This window comes from Carcharhinus amblyrhynchos, chromosome 13 (assembly GCF_965287045.1).
Source record: "Carcharhinus amblyrhynchos chromosome 13, sCarAmb.v2.hapA, whole genome shotgun sequence".
Lineage (NCBI taxonomy): Eukaryota > Metazoa > Chordata > Chondrichthyes > Carcharhiniformes > Carcharhinidae > Carcharhinus > Carcharhinus amblyrhynchos.
This window is the reverse complement of record NC_137336.1, coordinates 66,721,416-66,743,041: the sequence shown is the minus strand read 5'-3', so window position 1 is coordinate 66,743,041 and position 21,626 is coordinate 66,721,416. Positions and strand designations below refer to the sequence as shown.

General features: G+C 43.6%; 1 protein-coding gene across 1 annotated transcript in view; it reads left to right on the top strand.

Annotated features, from left to right (window-relative positions):
• Positions 1-18,384, top strand: part of LOC145351307 (uncharacterized) — a 76,358-nt gene extending 57,974 nt beyond the window's left edge. Inside the window, 8 exon segments of the mRNA XM_080200931.1 lie at positions 3,383-3,586; positions 3,588-3,932; positions 5,568-5,663; positions 10,076-10,306; positions 11,093-11,115; positions 13,793-13,926; positions 16,097-16,231; positions 17,085-18,384. Coding sequence (XP_080057057.1) covers positions 3,383-3,586; positions 3,588-3,932; positions 5,568-5,663; positions 10,076-10,306; positions 11,093-11,115; positions 13,793-13,926; positions 16,097-16,231; positions 17,085-17,605 — 1,689 coding nt within the window. The 3' untranslated portion in view covers positions 17,606-18,384.
• Positions 18,385-21,626: the final 3,242 nt, after the last annotated feature.

Sequence of the window (21,626 nt, the reverse complement as noted above, 5' to 3'; positions counted from 1 at the left end):
TCTGAGATACACCAAGTTAAATTGATGACAAGGAGGGAACTTGATTTTGAACTTGGGTAATTAGTCCCAATTCAGGAAAACAATGTTTGAGGCTTTCTCGCCTCAGTCTATTTTCCCACACGCCCTAGAGTCATACCAAATGGCTCTAAGACAGTGGGGTGAATTTTCCAGCCTAGCTCACTGATTGGCGATCCCATCTCCGGACCCCTGGTGACACAGCCACCAAATAACACAAAATGCCATTGACATCAGCAGGAACATAAAAATCTGCCACTGGCTAATAGTGAGTCACCTTGGTGAGGCAGAGAATCTCACACAGTGTGATTCAGTTTGTATACTTTTATTAAATACTATCAATATGTACAATCCTGCCCGAGGCTAATGGAGAATTCCGTTCTGCGAGCCACGTCCACCCCGATCCCGGGACTAGCGTGGTGGTAAAATTCCGGCCATGGAGTTGATTCTATAAGTCTGCATTCAAGTTTCTAGAATGCAATGAAACCTACACATCAGACACATGAAGAAGGTAGCAGCACAAAAATATAAGAAATAGAAGGAATGGGTCATTCAGCCCTTCGAACTTTCTCTACCATTCAGTAAAATCATGACTAATCAGCTACCTCAATTCCACTTTCATGCATGGTTATCATATTCTTTTAATTTCCCGATACCCAAACATTTATCATACCCTACCTTGAATGTACGCAACAACTTAGCATCCACAGTTCTCTGGGGTTCAGCATTCTAAAAATTATGGATGAATGATAAATGCTGGTTTAGCCAATTATGTCCATATCCCATGAATGAAGAATAAAAGAGATTCACAACTCTAACTGGAAAACAGGAAAGTTCCTGTGAAGAGCACCAGACCGAAACAGAGACTTCTGACATTTTCAGCACAGGACTGTGTAGGAGACCATTTATTTAATTACTTCAGAAGCGTGAGTTAATTTCATAGGGTTTTTCCCTTGGGAATTTCCCTCTTTGAACGTCTCTCAGAATAGTTTGGGGGAATTCCACGGTAGTTCAAACTGAAATTGGAGCTCTCAGAAGAAGCTCCTTAACAGACTCTCCCTGCTTCACTCTAGAAGTGAAACAACAATCCTCAATGTATCACTCAGTCTCTTCTTCTGGAGATCTCGCCGTACTATTTTTGAAAATCTCTGGTTTGTGCCAAATTAGATGATCTGAGGAGGGCATGTTGGGTGATGTGCAGTCATGTCAACAATAAAAGCTCTTTAAAGGCCCATCTGGATTCTGAAGAGGATTCATGGGGAGTACACAATTTTTTCACTGACTGGAGAATCTATAACATGGGAGTATAGTATAAAAGGGTGATCATTTAGGACTGAGATAAGGAGAAATTTCTTCAATAAAAGCATCATAAATCTTTGGAATTTGCTACCCAGATTTTTTTTTAATTCAGTTATTTGATTTGGGAGTCACTAGCTAGGCGAGTGTTTATTGCCTATCCCAAGTTGCCCTAGTGGAGGAGGTGAACTGTCTTCTTGAACCCCTGTAGTCTGAGGTGTAGGTACATCTACAATGCTGTTAGTGAGGGAGTTCCAGCATTTTGACTGAGACAGTGAAGGAATAGCAATATATTTACATAAGAACATAAGAAATAGGAGCAGGAGTAGGCCAACTAGCCCTTCGAGCCTGCCCCGCCATTCAATAAGATCATGGCTGATCTGTCGTGGCTCAGTTCCACATTCCTGCCCTCTCCCCATAACCCTTAATCTCCTGTCTTATCAAAAACCCATCAACCCGCGTCTTAAAAATATTTAGTGAGGCAGCCTCCACCACTTCAACGGGCAGAGAATTCCAGAGATTCACCACCCTTTGAGTGAAGAAGTTCCTCCTCAACTCCGTTCTAAACTGCCCCCCCTTTATCTTGAGGCTGTGCCCCCTAGTCCTACTATCCTTTCTGAGTGGGAAGAGTCTCTCCACCTCTATCCTATCCATCCCATTCATCATCTTATACGTCTCAATGAGATCTCCCCTCATTCTTCTAAACTCTAATGAGTACAAGCCTAGTTTATTCAGCCTCTCCTCATAGCTCAAGTCAGGATGACTTGGAGGGAAACTTACAGACTGTGATCTGCTGCCCTTATCCTTTCAGATGGTGGTGGTCTTGGACTTAGAAGGCCTAAGGGGCCTTGGTGAGTTTCAGCAGTGCCACTGCTTGTTAGTAGTAGAGGGGCTCAATGTTTGTGGGAGAAGTCAGGAGGGAAGTTAATTGCAACAGATTTTCTAGCCTCTGATCTGCCTTTGTAGTAAGAAGTCACTGACTCACCTGATGAAGGAGCAGTGCTCCAAAAGCTAGTGGCATTTGCTACCAAATAAACCTGTTGGATTTTAACCTGGTGTTGTGAGCCTTCTTACTGTGTTTACCCCAGTCCAACGCCAGCAGCTCCACATCCTGCTTTTGTAACCACAGTATTTATATGGCTGATCCAGTTCAGTTTCTGGTCAATGGCAACTCTCATGGTGTAGATAGTGGGGTGGGGTGGGGGGGAGGAATTCAGCAATGGTAATTCATTGACTATCACGGGGTGATTAGATCCAATCTTGTTGAAGATGGCATTTGTATAGCATGAATGTTACTTGCCACTGTCAGCCCAAGACTAAATATTGTCCAGATCTTGCTGCATTTGGACATGGACTTCTTCAGTATCTGAGCCGTTTTGAATGTTGCAGAACTTCGTGTAGTTTTCAGTGAACATCCAGCAAATCTCCACCATCAGTGAAAATAGTTACTCCATATCTACTCTAATGAATTCCTGGTTGCTCTGATAACTTGTCCCCATTGACTGTTCTTAATGTCATTCCAAGCACTGCACATCAGTATAAATTGTCCAAGTGCCATAGGTGCCAGATGGCTTTGAGCGCTCAGAAGTGGGACACAGTATGCCAAGGTGGGTCTGTCCAGAACCCTGTACTGTTTGACCATGACTTACTTTGACTTTATTCTCCTGTTTTACATGTCTCATGTTGAGTTTACCGAGGCTTTGGTTTTTCATATCTCACTTTGTTCCTCTAATGAACCTTTATTTCTGAATATATTTCTACTCCTTCGAGAGAGCTCCTTTGTTTCTGCAGGATTTGTAACTATTATTTCACTCTTTAAATCGGTTTTAATTTGTTTGCTGAAGTATTTTGGGTTTGGTTCGAGCTGGTAGGTTTTGTGTCTGTGTTTAATGAGCCTAATTTGCTATACTCTGGTTCCATGTTGTAAAATTGTAATCTTGTTTCTCTGATTTTTGTGAACTGCAACTGCAGATTTGAAAAGGTTAATCTTCAGCCAGAATAAATCATGAAAGTGAAACTAACACTCTGTCACAGTACCTTATGTAGATGAGGATGTTATTTTCTGCCCTAGTTCCTCACCTTTTCTGACGCTATAAGAGACTGGAGTTTCAGAGGCAGAGTTATGTCTGTACATGTACCGGGACCCAGCGAACATAGTTTCTGTTTGAAACACATTGAGGGAGTTTGGTCTCTGACAACAGGTTCAAGATTTGAATGTCTTTAGTGGTGTCCTTCGATCCCAGCTCTAGTCTGGGGTGAAACTCAGTGCTGTGTAAATAATGGAAAGAAACAACTGCTCACAGGCTCCTGCTGGTCTTTCTCAAATCGTGTGTGATTATTGTATCAATGAACTAACACCAGCTGCCAAGACATGTTTAAAATGTGAAGCTTCATTTTGTGATCTTCATCTACAACCACATCTGCACAAAAAGACCTTCAGTGGACACATCCTAATTGAACCTGTGTCTGACTTTTCAAGCTGGCAATGTCCAGACCATAAGGAATTCCTACAGTTCTATTGCAAAGATGATGCAGAATGTGTGTGCAGGTACTGTATAATTATTGGTAACCATAAATCTCACATACTGCTGAGCCTAGATCAAGCACAAGGTGCAATTAAGGTGAGTGACATCATTGCTGCTATTAAATACAGTGAGTTTTCCTGTTGGTGGGAATTAACTGCAATGTTAATTGCTGTCCTCGGTATAGGTTTACAGGAGTTTATTTTTTTGTCAGTCAGATTTGCTCCCTCCCCTTTCTCTTACAGTCTAAATGAGAGAACAGGGTGGGCACTGAAAGGAGTGTAACAGCTTCCCACCCACACTGGCAGAGTAGAGTATGTTGTAATTCTACGCTTGGGGATTCTGCCCACCAAGCAGCAGAGAGATGACCATCACCAGCTGAGGGAAGTGAGCATACTATTGCCAAGTTTGTGGATGACACAAAAATAGGTGGGAAGGCAAGTGGTGAGGTTGCCACAGAGTGATACAGATAGGTTAGGTGATTGGGCAAAAACCTGGCAAATAGAATATAATGTAGGAAAATGCGAAGGTTTGCATTTTGGCAGGAGGAATAAAGGAGTTGACCATCATTTAAACGGAGAAAGACTGCAGAAAACTGCAGTAAAGAGGGATTTGGGGATCTTAGTGGATAAATCACGAAAAGCTAGCACATTCTGCAGGCAATAGAGAAGGCAAATGAAATGTTGACCTTGATTTCAAAGGGAAATATAAAAATAGAGAAGTCTTGCTAAAATTGTACAAGGCACTGGCTCGATCACACCTGAGATACTGTGAAAAGTTTTAGTCCCCTTATCTAAGGAAAGATATACTTAGAAGAAAGGCCAATGAAGGATCAGTAAGTTGATCCTGGATCTGGAGGGATTTTTGTATTAGAAGAGGTTGAGCAGATTGGGCCTGTTTGGAAGTTTGGAAGAATGAGGGTCAATCTTGTTGAGACATATAGGATTCTCAGGAGGTTTGATAGGGTAGATGCTTAAGAGGCTGTTTCCCCTTGTGGGAGAGCCTTGGATGAGAAGGCCTAACCTCAGAGTAAGGGATTGCCCATTTAAGATAGAGATGAGAAAGGATTTCTTCTCTCAGAAATGTGGAATTTTTTACTGCAGAAGTTGGGTCATTAAATATGTTCAATGCTAAGATAGATATATTTTTAATCAGTAAAGGAATCAAGGGCAATGGGGATAAGACAGGAAATAGTTGAGGAATATATCAGACCAATCATGAACTTATTGAACAGAGGAACAGAGTCAGTGAGTTGAGAGGCCTACCTCTGCTCCTACATCTCATGGAGAACGAGGGACACCCACAGAGAGAGATTCAGAGGCCGGATGGAAAAACTGCTCCTCACAACAAGGAAAAATTACTGTTTGATAAATACTAGTGTGAATTAATCTGTCTCCCTTTCCCTTCAGCTGATTACTGGAATAAGAGGAGCTACGTCCATGTGAAAATGTATTACTGTGAAAAGGTGTGTGTGCGTGCGTGTGGTTACTCAGTTTATATAGGACAGGAAGCATCTGTTTACTGAGAGCTAGGAGGAGGAGGAAATATTTCTACTCAGGACTCAAGCACTAAGATTCTTGAAAAACTGCAGAGCGGAATCATTTCCTTTGGCACTGCCATCATTCTAACATTGTATGATCCACTTTCCATCCAGGAATCACATTTGGAGCAGAATCATTTCCCTTTTACATTCCAGCTTAAATCCCTTTTAAACACTTTCTAAATGCTTTACAGGAGGAACTAGACAGGGAAGTCAAGAAACTTTGGGAAGTCCTGCAGGGTTGTTCCAGCAAGCAGCAAAATTTGGAGAAAATGGAAGATGGAATAAAGGTAGGTAAAAGTAGAACTTGATTCAATGAAACTGCAGCTAATTCAGCCAAAACTCTAGGAAATTACATAGCAATATAGGAATAGGAGGAGGCCATTTAGCGTCACAAACCTATTTTGCCTATCAATGCGATCGTGGCTAAATTGTGACCTGAATCTTAAAACCCAAATTAATAAAAATTTTAAATCTGAAATTGACAGGCTAACAATTGAGTCTACTGTTGGAAGTGTGTTCCAAAGTTCCACCACATTATGTGTAGGTATGTTTCCAAACTTCGCTCCAAAAAAGAATTGGTCCTAATCTCTAATTTATGCCAATGTATCATGATCACATTTCACAAAGGATTTTTTATTATGAGCTTGTTAATTAATCTTACCTCATTTCACAAGACTGGATCTAAAATAGCTTCTTTCCTTTCCTTAATGGATGGGATTTTACAGCCTCACTCAAGTGAGACTGGAAATTTCTGCCCACGGTCAACAGACATTTCCATTGTCCGCCCCTCACCCACTCCAAATCTATCGTGGATGGGGTAGTAGAGTTCCAGTACTTGTTCCAGGAAACTGTGACAAAAGCTTTTCACAAACCCAACTTGCCCATCTCCTGTCAATTTGATTAGTCCAATTTAAATGAAGGCTAGAGCCCCCAACAATTATTACTTTGCCAGGTTTCTTGCTTAAAGCTCCATCCAACTGTACAAGCATAGTTAGGGGCTTATAAGCTATTTCTTTAGCTTCCCATTTAATGCTGGAGTTTTCTTGAAAGTTACCAACAAACTCCAATATTTATGCTTACAGTTTTTGGATGTGACACCTACTTATTGAAATATTCATTCATAAAATGTAATAAACAGCAAGGTTTTTATATTGATAACCTCAAGATTTGCCCTCAGAATCCAAAATACATGTAGACTATATAGGAGGCACATATCGACATCAAGTCCTCTGCACTATGTAGTTACACTGCACATTTATAGGAATAAGGAGTTGGAAATGCACAATGCAGGCCATCATTCTTGTTAAAACCTGCTGTCTGGACTTATGGACAAGGCAGAGAGTGCAATTGTCAGGAAAACTATTCCACCAATGATGAGCACAATTCTAACAGATTTTTTTGGACAATCATCCTTCCTCCAATAACTGCCAATCCAGCACAAAGGCTGTGGCCTAATGTTCCTACAGCAACCCAAAGGGATGTACATCTTTGAAACAAGATCCTTTCCCAAGATTATCCTCATGTCATTCTTTACTTTCATGGCTCCCTTTTCCAGGACATCTATCTTTTCAAAAGGGAACAATCTCACTTGCCAATACCGAAATTTATTTTGCTTAGTTTTGTCCATTCACTCAATTTAAATATCTCTTTGGCAGCTACACTGTTTACAATGTTGCCTTCTTCGATATATGTAGTTCTCCATGCCCTCACTCAAGTTGCTAATAGTGATTAGATAAAAGATCCAAAATTGAGGCTGGGTCCAGCCCAGCAGGATTTTAGTTCCAGGATCCCAATCTTGCCATCATGATGAAATGTGGTCTGGGAATGTGTAAATGCCACTGGCAGGACCCAGAGAAAGATTGGAGGTGCTGGACAATTAAGTGGTCACCTTCAGAAGATCTGTCCAATTAAGAATGTATTTCCAGGTCTGAGGGCTGATAAGAAGTCTGACTAGCAGTGAAAGATCAGTGAAAGACACTGTCAGAGCTGCTGAAGCATGTAAGGAGGTGTAAGGGTGCCTCCATTGTTAGCTTTGGTCACAAAAGGATTCAATAAGACGGTCAGAAGGGTTAGAGCAGACAAATGTTATGAGGAAAGCGTCCACAGTATGGCACATTGCCACAGCTCTGGGCAATTTTTGGAGAGGTCCCTTCCACACTGAATGAAACCTACAGCTCCGACATCTACCCAGCTAGCCACTGGCAGTTAATCATCATTTCAACACCAAACTTCTGACATAATGTGTATTGCATGAGCCAGCTGGAAAATCTAAACATTGCAATACAATCCTTAATTAAGCACAAAGGGGTTTAATTGGTCACAAACCACACCCAGGTGAATAATCTCTCTCATCGTCACCCCAGCTCCTCCACAATCACTTAGAGGCAAGAACATGTCACAAAGCTTTTCCAAAGAGATTTCCCCCTCTCCCCACAGCAACCTCCCCACTCCATTTTGAGGCCCCCCCCGACTTCCATGGTTCATTGAGAGGTCAGCTCCATTAGACATTGGGTTCCAGAAATGTGTGGGCTACAGATTAGGGAACGATTAACAATGTAGATTTTTTTCTCTCTTAAAAAAGAAAAGCTGAAGGGTAATCTAATACGAGGACTGAGTTTGGAAGCTGGGATATTGTATTACAGAATCAAGGCAGGCCTTCCTATTGACCCACTGCAGCCACACTCGAGACACATTTCATCGTTGCTCTCCAAATGCATTGTGAACACCACCTCCTTGTGATAAGACATAATTCCTGGGCAGTCAAACATGGGTTGGGTTTCTATGAGCCCCCATGAAAATCTGCACAAAGTAATTTCCTGACAATTAATCTCTTGGCTAACTAATCTATAAAGACATGGTTTCAGTTTCTCACATTTCTTAAATAGCAAAATGCTTGCAGTTTTCCAATCTAGAAGAATTGTTGCTGAATTGAAAGAACAAAGGAAGATTTGTGCCCTGTTTCCTTTTGAAGAATGATTGTGACTCCATATCCACTGCATATTCAGGGAGTCTGTTCCAGAGACAGAGGACTCTGGTGTCTTAATTCTGTCTCTATGGATTTTATACATAGACTGTATAAGTCCGACCATCCAATCCATCAATCCGACCAAGTCCGACCATCAATCCAATCACCATGGTAGGCTTCTGCAGAAAATGCAGATGTATGGGATTGGGGGAGATCTAGGGAATTGGATCAGGAATTGGCTAGCGGATAGGAGACAGAGGGTGGTGGTTGATGGTAAATATTCATCATGGAGTTCGGTTACGAGTGGTGTGCCTCAGGGATCTGTTTTGGGGCCACTGCTGTTTGTAATTTTTATTAATGATCTGGATGAGGGTATAGTTGGGTGGATTAGTAAATTTGCTGATGACACCAAAGTCGGAGGTGTGGTAGATAGTGAGGAAGGGTGTCATAGTTTGCAGGAAGACTTAGACAGGTTGCAGAGCTGGGCCGAGAGGTGGCGGATGGAGTTTAATACAGAGAAGTGTGAGGTAATTCACTTTGGTAGGAATAACAGATGTGTCGAGTATAGGGCTAACGGGAGGACTTTGAATAGTGTGGATGAGCAAAGGGATCTAGGTGTATGTGTACATAGATCCCTGAAAGTTGGGAATCAAGTAGATAAGGTTGTTAAGAAGGCATATGGTGTCTTGGCGTTTATTGGTAGGGGGATTGAACTTAGGAGTCGCAGCGTCATGTTGCAACTGTACACGACTCTGGTGCGGCCGCACTAGGAGTACTGTGTGCAGTTCTGGTCCCCACATTACAGGAAGGATGTGGAGGCTTTGGAGAGGGTGCAGAGGAGGTTTACCAGGATGTTGCCTGGTATGGAGGGGAGGTCCTATGAGGAGAGGCTGAGGGATTTGGGGTTGTTTTCGCTGGAAAGAAGGCGGCTAAGAGGGGATCTTATTGAAACATATAAGATGATTAGAGGTTTAGATAGGGTGGATAGTAATAGCCTTTTTCCTCTGATGGAGAAATCTAGCACGAGGGGGCATGGCTTTAAATTAAGGGGGGGTAGTTATAGGACGGATGTCAGAGGTAGGTTCTTTACCCAGAGGGTGGTGAGGGATTGGAATGCCCTGCCTGCTGCAGTTGTAAATGCGCCTAGTTTGGGGGCGTTTAAGAGATCCGTGGATAGGTTTATGGACGAAAAGGGATTGGTTTAGGTTAGTGGGTCATTGTTTTGTAACTGGTCGGCGCAACATCGTGGGCCGAAGGGCCTGTTCTGCGCTGTAATGTTCTATGTTCTATCTTAAGTACCTCACCTAATGAGTCCAATATGTCCTCCACAATATTGACACTAAATTACATCCCTCTGTATCACTCTTTCTCTAAATCACCATCCTCTCAAAGCCAATCTTCAGAACTAAAATGAATCAATTTACATGTCACTGTTCTCTCCAGAACCTTGATCTTTTTCGCAAGATATGACTAAAAAACTCGAGCCATTGCTCCAAGTGTGAATGCACAGGTAACAGTGTCATCGTCTAAATGCAGTCTTTTTTGTTTTAAATTGAAAGCAACACTGGTTAAACACTGTTTTCTATCCCAGTAGACACTTGCTACTGCTTGTCTATCTTTAATGGGTGATGGAGTTATAATCTAAACAAACTTTTGTCCCTGGAAAATGCCACGTGCTTCTGATAACAGTTGTGTGAAAGGACTGGTTGTAATGAGAGTCGGTTTGGGTTTCAGACACAAATCAATGAGCTGAAAGGAAAGTTATCGAAGAGTTTTTCTGAATGGAAGAGAAAGCTGGATGAAGATGAAGAATCCTCACTGAAACTGATTGATGAGGAGGCACACCAAGTTCTTTCACAGATTAGAAGTTGTTCTGAAACATTAAACAAGAGGATGGAGCAGATTACATTAATAGATGGAGAAACCCAGAGTCTGGTACAAAGGGATTGTCTCTCCCTTATTCAGGTACACTTTCGATATAAACAGGGTCATGGCAGGGGACTGGGATGTTTCAGAGAGACTGGATTGTTTGAAGGGGCCCAAAATTAGAGCTGCCCCTCAGCCCTACCCTCGGAGTTTTGGTGCTGTCCCATGATAACAAAGAACAAAACAGCACAGGAACAGGCCCTTCGGCCCTCCAAGCCTGCGCTGCTCATGAGCCCAATTAGACCATTCATTTGTATCCCTCTATTTCCAGTCTGTTCATGTGGCTATCTAGATAAGTCTTAAACAATCCCAGCGTGTCCACCTCAATCACCTTGCTTGGCAGTGCATTCCAGGCCCCCACCAACCTCTGTGTAATGCAGTGAAAGATGGAGTTATTCTCCATCCCTGTGACCGGCCCCACAGGCTGTTACACACTGAATTCTTTCCTTCCAATCCCAAATTGCCTTATTATGAGTTAATAAGTTGAGATTTCCCAGAATGTCCGTGTCACTACAAAACAGGTTTGGGAACAAAATTAGAGAATCTCATGTCAGGAAAGCTTCTCAATGCCATTTCCACCTCTGAACGATCTTACCTAGGCCTTGTCTGAGCACCATCAGCTAGCTACACCTTCATCTGGGGTCAAATTGGTGAGGTTGCTGGGATATTCCAGACATCTGGCAGGCACTCCTAAGGCCATAGCCTGGAGACAGGTTCTGGCAGCAGACCAGGCTCCTGCTAAATACTAATCTCTCATTGAGCCATGGGTTACATTGGGTAATAGTTTGTTCATTGACTGACTTGATCTTCTCTCTTTATCCACAGAATTCAAAGCAGCTCCTTTCTAGGTACGTTCCTCTCATTCCTACAGAACATTCATGGGTATCTGGGACTGAAAGTAGAAATACAGCTTAGAAACCTTCCCAGATGCAGTATTTTCAAATGGTGGGAATATCGAGTGATGTTTGAGTATGGTTTGAGGGATTATTGGCTCAGGCAGCCATGGAAAATGGGAGGTTCTACATGTACGCTAACAACCAGCCCTATCTCACTACTTCCAATGATTTTTAAATTGTTTGTTCAATATCCAGAACTGGATGAGTCCAAACTACCTCCAATCAACCACTGGGAAGACTGAAGCCATTGGCTTCCATCTGTGCTACCTGCTCCACTCCTTAGCCACTGATTCCAACTCTGTTCCTGGTCTGAGGCTGAACTAAGTGTTCACTACCTTGGAATCTTATTTGAACATGAGCCAAGCCCCCAACTTCATGCCCTCTCTAACACCAAAATATTCTCCTCCCATTTCTTTAACATCTCTGTCGATGTCTCTGCTATTGAAAGCCTCTTTTGCTAGCTCCAGACTCAATCACTGCAATTTTCTCCCAGCTGGCCTCCCATCTTCCACTCTCTATAAACCTCAGCTAATCTAAAATTCTGCTGCCCATATCCTAGTCACTTGAAATTCTTTAAAGTTTATTTATTAGTCACGAGTAGGCTCACATTCACATTTCAATGAAGTTACTGTGAAAATCCCCTAGTCGCTGCAGTCCAGTGCCTGTTCGGATACACTGAGGGAGAATTCAGCATGACCAATTCTCCTGCACATCTTTGGACTATGGGGGGAAACCCAATTCCTCTCTGGTCTTTCCTGTCTCTATCTCTGTAACGTCATTGAGTTCTTGACCTTTCAGAGATCTTTATGCTCCTCAATTCTGGCCTTTTGTATATTGTCTTTCTTTTCCCAGCATTAGCAACTGTTCCTTCAGCTAACTTGGTCCTAAACTCTGGAATTCCCTCACTAAACTTATTCATCTCTTGGCCTACCTCTGATTCCTTCAACACTCCTTAAATCCAACTTTGCCATAGCTTTTGGTAATCTAACCTAATATCCAAAATTTATCTGATCATGCTCCTGTTTAACATATTGGGTCATTGACTGTGTTCAAGGTGCTATTTCAATGCAGGTTGGTTTGCTGTGCAGATACATGGATTTGGGCCGGTGTCTGCGGGAGTTTGCACGTTCTCCCTGTGATTGCGTGGGTTTTGTCCGGCTGCTCCAGTTTCCTCCCACATCCCGAAAATGTGCTCTTAGGCTGATTGGTGTAACAAATTGTCCCTAAATTAGTCTTCCCTCAATCTTCCCCAATAGGTGTAGACAAAGGTCATGGATGGAGGAGAGCACTCATAATGTTAAAATGGCGGCAAGGGCTCATTGGGCCGAAGGGCCTGTTTCCCGTGCTGTGTTGTTCTTTGTTCTTTGTTTTTTGTAAAGTGAGAGAGAAAGCTGCAACAAGATGGATCTAACAGAAAGTTCTCAAAAGTTCCAAGTGTATCTTTGTCAGCTTTATTCCATTGGGTGAATAAGTGTTATGCGATTGGCTTGTTATATCAACCACCCCATTGAGAAATGAGGAGAGAGACAAGTTTCAGTGCCTCAGTGACAGGAAAATGTGCTGTAATTGCCTTATTATGAGTTAATAAGTTGAGATTTCCCAGAATGTCCAAGTCATTAGACACTCCAGACTGAATTTTCCCAATCCCAACAAAAACAGATTTGGGAACAAAATTAGAGAATCTCATGTCAGGAAAGCTTCTCAATGCCATTTCCACCTCTGAACGATCTTACCTAGGCCTTGTCTGAGCACCATCAGCTAGCTACACCTTCACTTGGGGTCAAATTGGTGAGGTTGCTGGGATATTCCAGACATCTGGCAGGCACTCCTAAGGCCATAGCCTGGAGACAGGTTCTGGCAGCAGACCAGGCTTCTGCTAAGTACTAACCATGGAGCCATGGGTATCAGTCCATCCTATATAAACCTCAATGATGCTCTGGCAGCTATAGCAACACTGTTCACACTTCCTTCAGAAGGCACATGCATCTTGAGGCACTCTTGCATTCTCGTATCAGCAGTGCCCATCTCTCCCTGTGATGCTGCTGGTCAGTCATCATTGTGGGGCCTTCCCATTCCCTGGTCAGCCCATCATTCTTAATTAAGAACCTCCAAGAGGATCACAACATCCTGCCCTTGTCCACTTCTAGGTTCCCCAACCAGAATTCAGCTGAACATCAAGACCCTGATGATCTTGGCAAAATTCAGCCTTCTTGAAGTAATTCCATTGAAAACAGTTCCCTGGGATGCAGTTCCTTCTCCTCATTTCACACAATTGTAGTGCTTGTGCCTCTGCAAAAGGGGTGGGGGGGGGAACCCTCAGGATAATGATCATTAGTAATAGTAGAAAAATGAGTCTCCGGTATGGAAACTGGACTGAACACAACCAGATTTGAAAGTCAGAAACTGAACTGCAGTGGCAGCCAACCAGGATCTCACTGCATGTGGAGATCAGTGTGAATGCAGGAAGGAGGTAAATCCCGGGATCCTGCCATTTTCAGGATGGGTTACTGCAGGGTATCGGTCTGAGAAACTGATGGGGTGCAGGTTGTTGCACCGAATACTTGTTCCTCTTTGGGTTTCTGATCTGAAATGACCCCACTGATGTTTCATCTTTCCTCTTAAATTACAGACTGACTGAGACTCAGAGAGTCACAGACCTGGATGTTCCAGTGCTCACCCTGAATCTGTCCAATGTATCTCAACATATCCAGAAGAGGCTGAGTGAAGTGGAAAAGTACCACTCAAATATATTGAAAAATATCAGTAAGAACATGCAGCTTTTTTCCAATAAAAGGGACTGAGAGCAGGTTGGGTTGGTTGTGGTCAGAGAGCTGGGAATATCCCTGAAGGAATCTATACATGGAAGCAAAGGAAATGGCCAAGATACTAAATGAATATTTTGCCTCTGTATTCACCAAAGAGAGAGGCTTGGTGGATGAGGAGCCTAGGGTAGGGTGTGCAAATATGTTGATATCAAAAAGAAGGTGGTGTTGAGCATCTTAAAAAACATTAACTAAGTCCCCACGGCTTGTTGGGATCCTACCCCAGAATACAGAGGGAGGCAAGGGAGGAAATTGCTGGGGCCTTGACAGCAATCTTTGTAATCTCACTGGCTACATGTGAAGTCCCAGAAGACAGGAAAATAGCCATTGTTGTTCCGTTGTTTAAGAAAAGCAGCAGAGATAATCTAGGAAATTATAGGCAGTTGAACCTTATACCAGTGGTAGGGAAATTATTGGAAAAGATTCTTAGGGATAGGATTTACTCACATTTGGAAACAAATTGACTTATTAGTGATAGACAGCATGGTTTTGTGAAGGGGAGGTTGTTTCTCATTAACTTGATTATGTTTGTCAAGGAAGTGGTGAAGCTGATAGATGAGGGAAAGGCAGTGGATGTTGTATACATGGACCTCAGTAAAGCCATTGGCAAGGTACCTCATGGTACACTGATATGAAAGGTGAAGTCACGCAGGATCAGAGGAGAGCTGGCAAGATGGATAGAGAACTGGCTTGGACATAGAAGACAGAGGGTAACAGTAGAGGGTGCTTTTCTGAATGGAAGGCAGTGGCTAACAGTGTCCAACAGGGATCAGTTCTGGAACATTTATTGTTTGTAGTATATATAAATAATTAGAGGGAAATGTAGCTGGTCTGATTAGTAAGTTTGCAGACAACATACAAATTGGTGGAGTTGTAGATAGTGAAGAGGATTGTCAGAGGATACAGCAAGATATAGACCGGTTGGAGACTTGGGCAGAGAAATGGCAGATGAAGGTTAGTCAAGACACATGCGAGGTAATGCATTTTGGAAGGTCCAATGCATGTAGGAATTATACAGTAAATGGTGTATTTAAATACTTAGGAGTATTGGCAGCAGAGAGATCTGGGCATTCATGTCCACCAACCACTGAAAGTGACAATGTCGGTGGATAAGGTAGTCAAGAAGGCAAACGGCACGCTTGCTTTCATTGATCAGGGCATTGAGTATAAAAATTGGCAGGTGATGTATTGAATTGGCAGCTGTACTGAACCTTAGTTAGGTCTCATTTGGAATATTGCGTACAATTCTGGTCGTCACGCTACCAGAAGGATATGGATGCTTTGGTGAGGTTTACAAGAATGTTGCCTGGTCTGGAGGATATTAACTATGAGGAGAGGTTGGATAAACTCAGTTTTTTCTCACTGTAACTGTAATGGAGGTTGAGGCGCGACCTGATAGAGGTTTACAAGATTATGAGTGCCGTGGACAGACTGGATGTTCAGATGTTCTTTCCTAGGGTAGAAAAGCCAACTACTAGGGCACATAGATTTAAAGCGCATGAGAAAAAGTTGAGATGTGCGAGGCAAGTCTTTTTTTACACAGAGGTGGTGGATATCTGGAACGTGCTGCCAGGGGAGGTTGTAGAAGCAGATACAATAGCAACATTTAAGGAGCATCTAAACGAATACATGAATAGGATGGGAGTGGAAGGATATAGACTCCATAAGTGCTACCATTTTAATTCAGGCAGGTATCATGACCAGTGCAGGCTTGGAGGGCTGAAGGGCCAGTTCCTGTGATGTATTATTCTTTTAATATCAGGTGTGTGTGTGTGTGTGCGTGTGTGTGTGCGTGTGTGCGTGTGTGTGTGTGTGTGCACGTGTGCGGGGGAGTGGGGGTTACTCACTGTCAGTGTGTCCCCCATCCACCTCAGTAGTGTTAACTTCATTATAAAGCAAAGTAAACAGGAACAAAATGTGAATATTGCCTTTCACAACCTTAGATCAATGCAAAGATCTTTACAGCCGATTAAGTGTTATTTTTGATGTGAAGTCACTATTGTAACATAGGAATATACATGGATGGGATATATAACGCACCACTGAGCAATATGAAGGTGACTAGACCTCACTGTGTTACAATTCCAAGTCACCATGTGCTTTATTTGCAGTGTCACCTTTCACCAAATACAGGGAGCGATCAAATGTAACTACTCCCACTCGCAGCTCCCCTGGGACAGCCCATGTACCAGAAAACATTCTCCAGCTGTCAACTGGGATCAGCAGGGGAGCGGGAATATCCCAAGGTTTGTTTATACTCTTACGCAACCTTCATACTGATTTTGCTTTCTATTTAACCCTCACATTTTCTGTTCCTATTTAACTCTGAGTGAAGAAACATTATAGAAACAGTGTTCAGTACGATGGATTTAATATAGAACATAGAACATAGAACATTACAGCGCAGAACAGGCCCTTCGGCCCACGATGTTGCGATTTGATTTGATTTGATTTGATTTGATTTGATTTGGGAATCAAATTCCTGCACCTGTTCCTCCCTCATAGTTCTGAATTGGTCTGCGTCACACCCAAAGCTGGAGTGGATGTTGGGTGACTTCAGAATGAACAAGGATAAATAGCTTATGTACAGATGGAGGGGGCAGCAGATAAATCTTCACAACAATGAGTAAACTGATGAAAGTTTTAATCAAACTACTCGGGCTGAGATAGGGAAGAACACACTCCTGTCAGCTGTGTACTCCATTATACTGAGATTGTGGAGCTGTACCCGATGGGCGGGATTTTACGGTCTCACTCGAGCGAGACCGGAAATTCTCACCCGAAGTCAACGGACATTTCCGTTGTCTGCTCCTGGCCTTCTCCAATTCTGTGGCAGTGAGGCAGTAGAATTTCAGCGATTGTGTCTGTGGGAAACATATGATTGCTAGGTCTCGCTGCACTGCTCGCAGAATATACAGCACTTCAGACCCACACACTGCTAAATTAGCGAAGGTTCTGATTGTATTCTCCCAGTTCTAATAAATGACTTTCAACCTAACAGGTAATATGGGCTGACAATGTTGAGGAAATACTGACACTACAGCAGTCAACAATTGAGTGAAATAATCCTGTCTGACCAATGTCTTCTCACCGCTCTAGGGAGAAGGTCATTGACCCTGGATCCAGAAACAGCAAACTGCAACTTGATTCTATCTGATGATCTGAGATCAGTAACATGGACTGAACAGAAACAGCCCTACCCACCTCAACCAGAGAGGTTTAAACACCACCCCCAAGTTCTCTGCACTCAGAGCTTCTCCTCCGGATCCCTTTCCTGGGATGTGGAAACAAGTGGGGATTATTGGAGAATAGGTATTGCGTGTGGAACCATGGAGAGGGAAGGAATAAACTCACATCTTGGCAACAACAGCAACTCATGGGGTTTATGCTTTTATGGCGGTAATTTTCTCAGAGCCTGGCACAATTACCAGCCCATATTCATCCAAGAGTTACCATCAAAGAGCACGATCCGAGTTCTGTTGGACTATGAGGCTGGAACAGTGTCCTTTTACCAGGTCACTTCCACAGTGACACATTTACACACATTTCGAACCGTGTTCACTGAACCTGTGTTTCCAGCATTTTGCTGTTGGGAAAAATCTCTAAAATTGATCAACTGATCCTCAAACCCAAGACTCGGTCACATTATTTCCAGTTTCAGAGATCGCATTGTATTTGGTCACTTTGGTGATGTTACTTGCACATTAGAATATGGAGGGTGTCATTTCTCATTTCTGGACCATTTGGTGACAGTTTTAAGATCTGCCTCTCTGATAAGGTAGCTGATAGCTCAGTCCTTCTGATCATACCAGGAACTCAATCTCTTGCTGCTTTAAAAGAATAAACGCTTACCAAAACCAAAACAGTTGCTTTAGATGTGACACCACAAATTGCATCTATGTCCATTTCAGTTGTATAAATTTGCTGTCTTAATTAAGGAACTTTACTGTTTTGTATCCAAACTCATCCATCACCTCTGTGCTCATTGACATACATTAGCTCTCATTCTGAAAATACTTAATTTCAAATTGAAGTGTTCGAATCTCTCCATCGTCTTTCCCTAATTCAGGAACCTCCACCAGCCCAATACTTCTGGGCTATCTACATCTTGCACATCCAGTTTCATCACCCACCATCAGCAGTCATATCTTTAACTGCAGAGGCTCCATGCTCTGGATTATTTGTTCTAACCCACTTCAGCTTTCTATTTCACATTTCCCCTCTTCAACCGAGCTTTGGACCAACTCCAAAACCTGTGTTGCCTATTGCTTATTGGGTGAGGAATGTATAAAACTATTTGCAATGAGTATTTGAAATTGTGAGGGCCGAAGATATTAGGCCCAACACCTTTGATATGTTTACAACCCTAACTGAACTACACTTAATTCTATGATGCATCATAAACCAATGACATTAACATCAATGTTCAAGTACCTTACTGAAGTTATTAAATAAAATAATTTTCCAAAGACATTCAACAGTCTAGATACACTTAGGAAGGTGGGGATGATACTGGGTCAGTCACAGAGCAGCAGTGAACAGGTGAGTCCAAGAACATTCTCCCCAGAATGGATTCCAAGACCAAAATCTCCAGGGCCCAGGATCAGTGATTAAGAAGCATTGGTCTCAGGGATGGATAACGGAAGTGGTCTATTCTAATATGGTGCTGATAATAAAACCATTGGAGAGCTGCAGAGTCCACCACGTCTACAACGCAGAAACAGCCCAAAATAAGGTTTCTCCTACCCTGTGATATTGCGCCATTCCTGCTGTTCTGTCCCTAATGCAATGGCCATTGCCATTGGTGCACGTGACCCTCATCCCATGCCTTGGCCATTGGTACACGTGACCCTCAGCCCGTGCCTTGGCCATTGGTACACGTGATCCTCAGCCCGTGCCTTGGCCATTGGTACACGTGACCCTCAGCCCGTGCCTTAGCCATTGGTACACGTGATCCTCAGCCCATGCCTTGGCCATTGGTACACGTGACCCTCAGCCCGTGCCTTGGCCATTGGTACACGTGATCCTCAGCCCATGCCTTGGCCATTGGTACACGTGACCCTCAGCCCGTGCCTTGGTACACATGATCCTCAGCCTGTGCCTTGGTACACGTGACCCTCAGCCCGTGCCTTGGTACACGTGACCCTCAGCCCGTGCCTTGGTACACATGATCCTCAGCCCGTGCCTTGGCCATTGGTACACGTGACCCTCAGCCCGTGCCTTGGTACATGTGATCCTCAGCCTGTGCCTTGGTACACGTGACCCTCAGCCCGTGCCTTGGTACACGTGACCCTCAGCCCGTGTCTTGGTACACGTGATCCTCAGCCTGTGCCTTGGCCATTGGTACACGTGATCCTCAGCCCGTGCCTTGGCCATTGGTACACGTGACCCTCAGCCCGTGCCTTGGTACACATGATCCTCAGCCGTGCCTTGGTACACATGACCCTCAGCCCGCACCTTGGCCCATGGTGCATGTGACCCTCAGCCCATGGCGACCGGCAGGCTGACGCTGCAGTTTGAATGTAGGTTCTATGCTCATGTGCTGCCTTGACCGCCTCTTCTGGTTGCACAGTTTAACACGGCTCTGATTGGCTAATCCACTGGAAATGGAGCAAGCTTCAAACAGAATGGGTTTGGGGAAATCAGGATTAATTTACAGGAAGGAGAGTGATTAATGGGGGTGGGGGTTGATTGATGGGGTGGGGGAAGTGATTGGTTGGTGTGTGATTGGTGGGGGTGGGGGGATGATGGGTGATTGGTGGGGGTGAGGGGGTGATTGATAGGGTTGGGGAAGTGATTGGTCGGTGTGTGATTGGTGGGGGTGGGGGGGTGACTGATAGGGTTGGTGAGTGATTGATAGGGTTGAAGGGTGATTGATGGGACTATAGGGGGATGATTGATGGGAGGCTATGGGGGGTGAATTTTGGGAGGGTTATTGAAAGGAGAGTATGGGTGTGTTTGATGGGAGGTGCTTTTTGGAGGGTGGTGGGGTGATTGATGGGAGGTACTCTATCTCAATCTCGTCCCCTGGAGGGCTATGGAATTTGCTCAGTAGAATGGCCATATTTTCTATTCCCCTCTGCAACTGCAATGTTGAAACCTAATCTAATGAGACAACCCTCATCCAGTGTTAGATCTTATGTGCTGATCTCATGTTCTCAATGAATGGGTCCCTCTTTATCTTTACTACAACATCTGGTAATATCTTTCCTAACAGTAACTTACATTACAATGAAGCTGCAGATCGAGCAAAATGTCCAGGTCTTCAATATTGGCACAGGCTATAGAATCCCTACAGTGCCATTCAGCCCATCGAGCTTGAACTGACAACGATCCCACCCAGTTCCTATCCCTGTAACCCTATATATTTACCCCTAACACTAAAGGGCAATTTATCATGGCCAATCCACCAACTTGCACATCTTGGGACCGTGGGGGGAAACCAGGCCATCAGGCAGAAATGGGAGAATGTGCAAACTCCACACAGACAGTGACCCAAGCCGGGAATCGAACTCCAGTCCCTGGCACTGTGAGGCAGCCATGCTAACCAGTGTGCCACTGTGCCACCCTTTACATTGATATGTTTACTTGTTTGTAGTATGATTTCAGAGAATATTAATGGCACATAACTAGGCAACATTTCATGGCTAACTTAAGCTGGGCATCTGTGTCTTTAAATGTTAACTTTGGTTAGTTACCCCCACCATTGTGCAAATTAATATGGTCTTTAAGTAATTTCATACAAAGATTAGGTTCCTGGTGCACTGACTTAAATTTATGGGCCTGATCTTCCAATGATAACAGCAGCTTATGTTACGGTGTAACAAAAAAAGAAACTGCTGGAAAACCTCAGCAAGTCTGACAGCACCTGTGGAGAGAGAATAGAGCCAACGTTTCATAAATACTAGGAGTAGGCTATCTGGCCCCTTGAGCCTGCTCCGCCATTCAATAAGATCATGGCTGATCTTTTCATGGACTCAGCTCCACTTACTCACCCGCTCACCTTAACCCTTAATTTCTTTATTGTTCAAAAATTTATCTATCCTCACCTTAAAAACATTCGATGAGGTAACCTCAATGCTTCACTGGGCAGGGAATTCCACGGTTTCAAGTCTGGATGACCCTTCATCAGAGCATATGTTGTGGTGTACTTTGCAGTTGCCCATAAGAACCCTGCAGAAGTCCTTAGCCATGCACATGTGCACTAATTGCCCGAGAAGCTTAAACGCTTGAGCTGTTTTGCACTTCCTGGACCCCTGTGAAAATGTCTCCAACACTGACCTCAGTGTTAGAGGTTTGGGCCTGCCTGGTTATGCATGGTTGACGTGGATATTTACGTGAGTGTAGTTCCACTGAAAAGCCCTGATTTTGGTCATTGATTAACAATGGAGCCCACCCCATCAGCAATCCCCATCCACACCCTCCACCCAAACTTCTTACCCCTCAAATCCCACCCAAACACACCTATATCCCTTATGTCACTCCCTCCCCATCAACATGAAATCTTCAAACATTTGGGAACACAGAGAATTCCAGAAAGGGTCTATTCGGCCCATTGAGACTGCACCAACTCTCCAAAAGAGCATCCCACCCAGGCCCTCCACTCCTATTCCTGTAACCCCACACATTTGCCATGTTCAA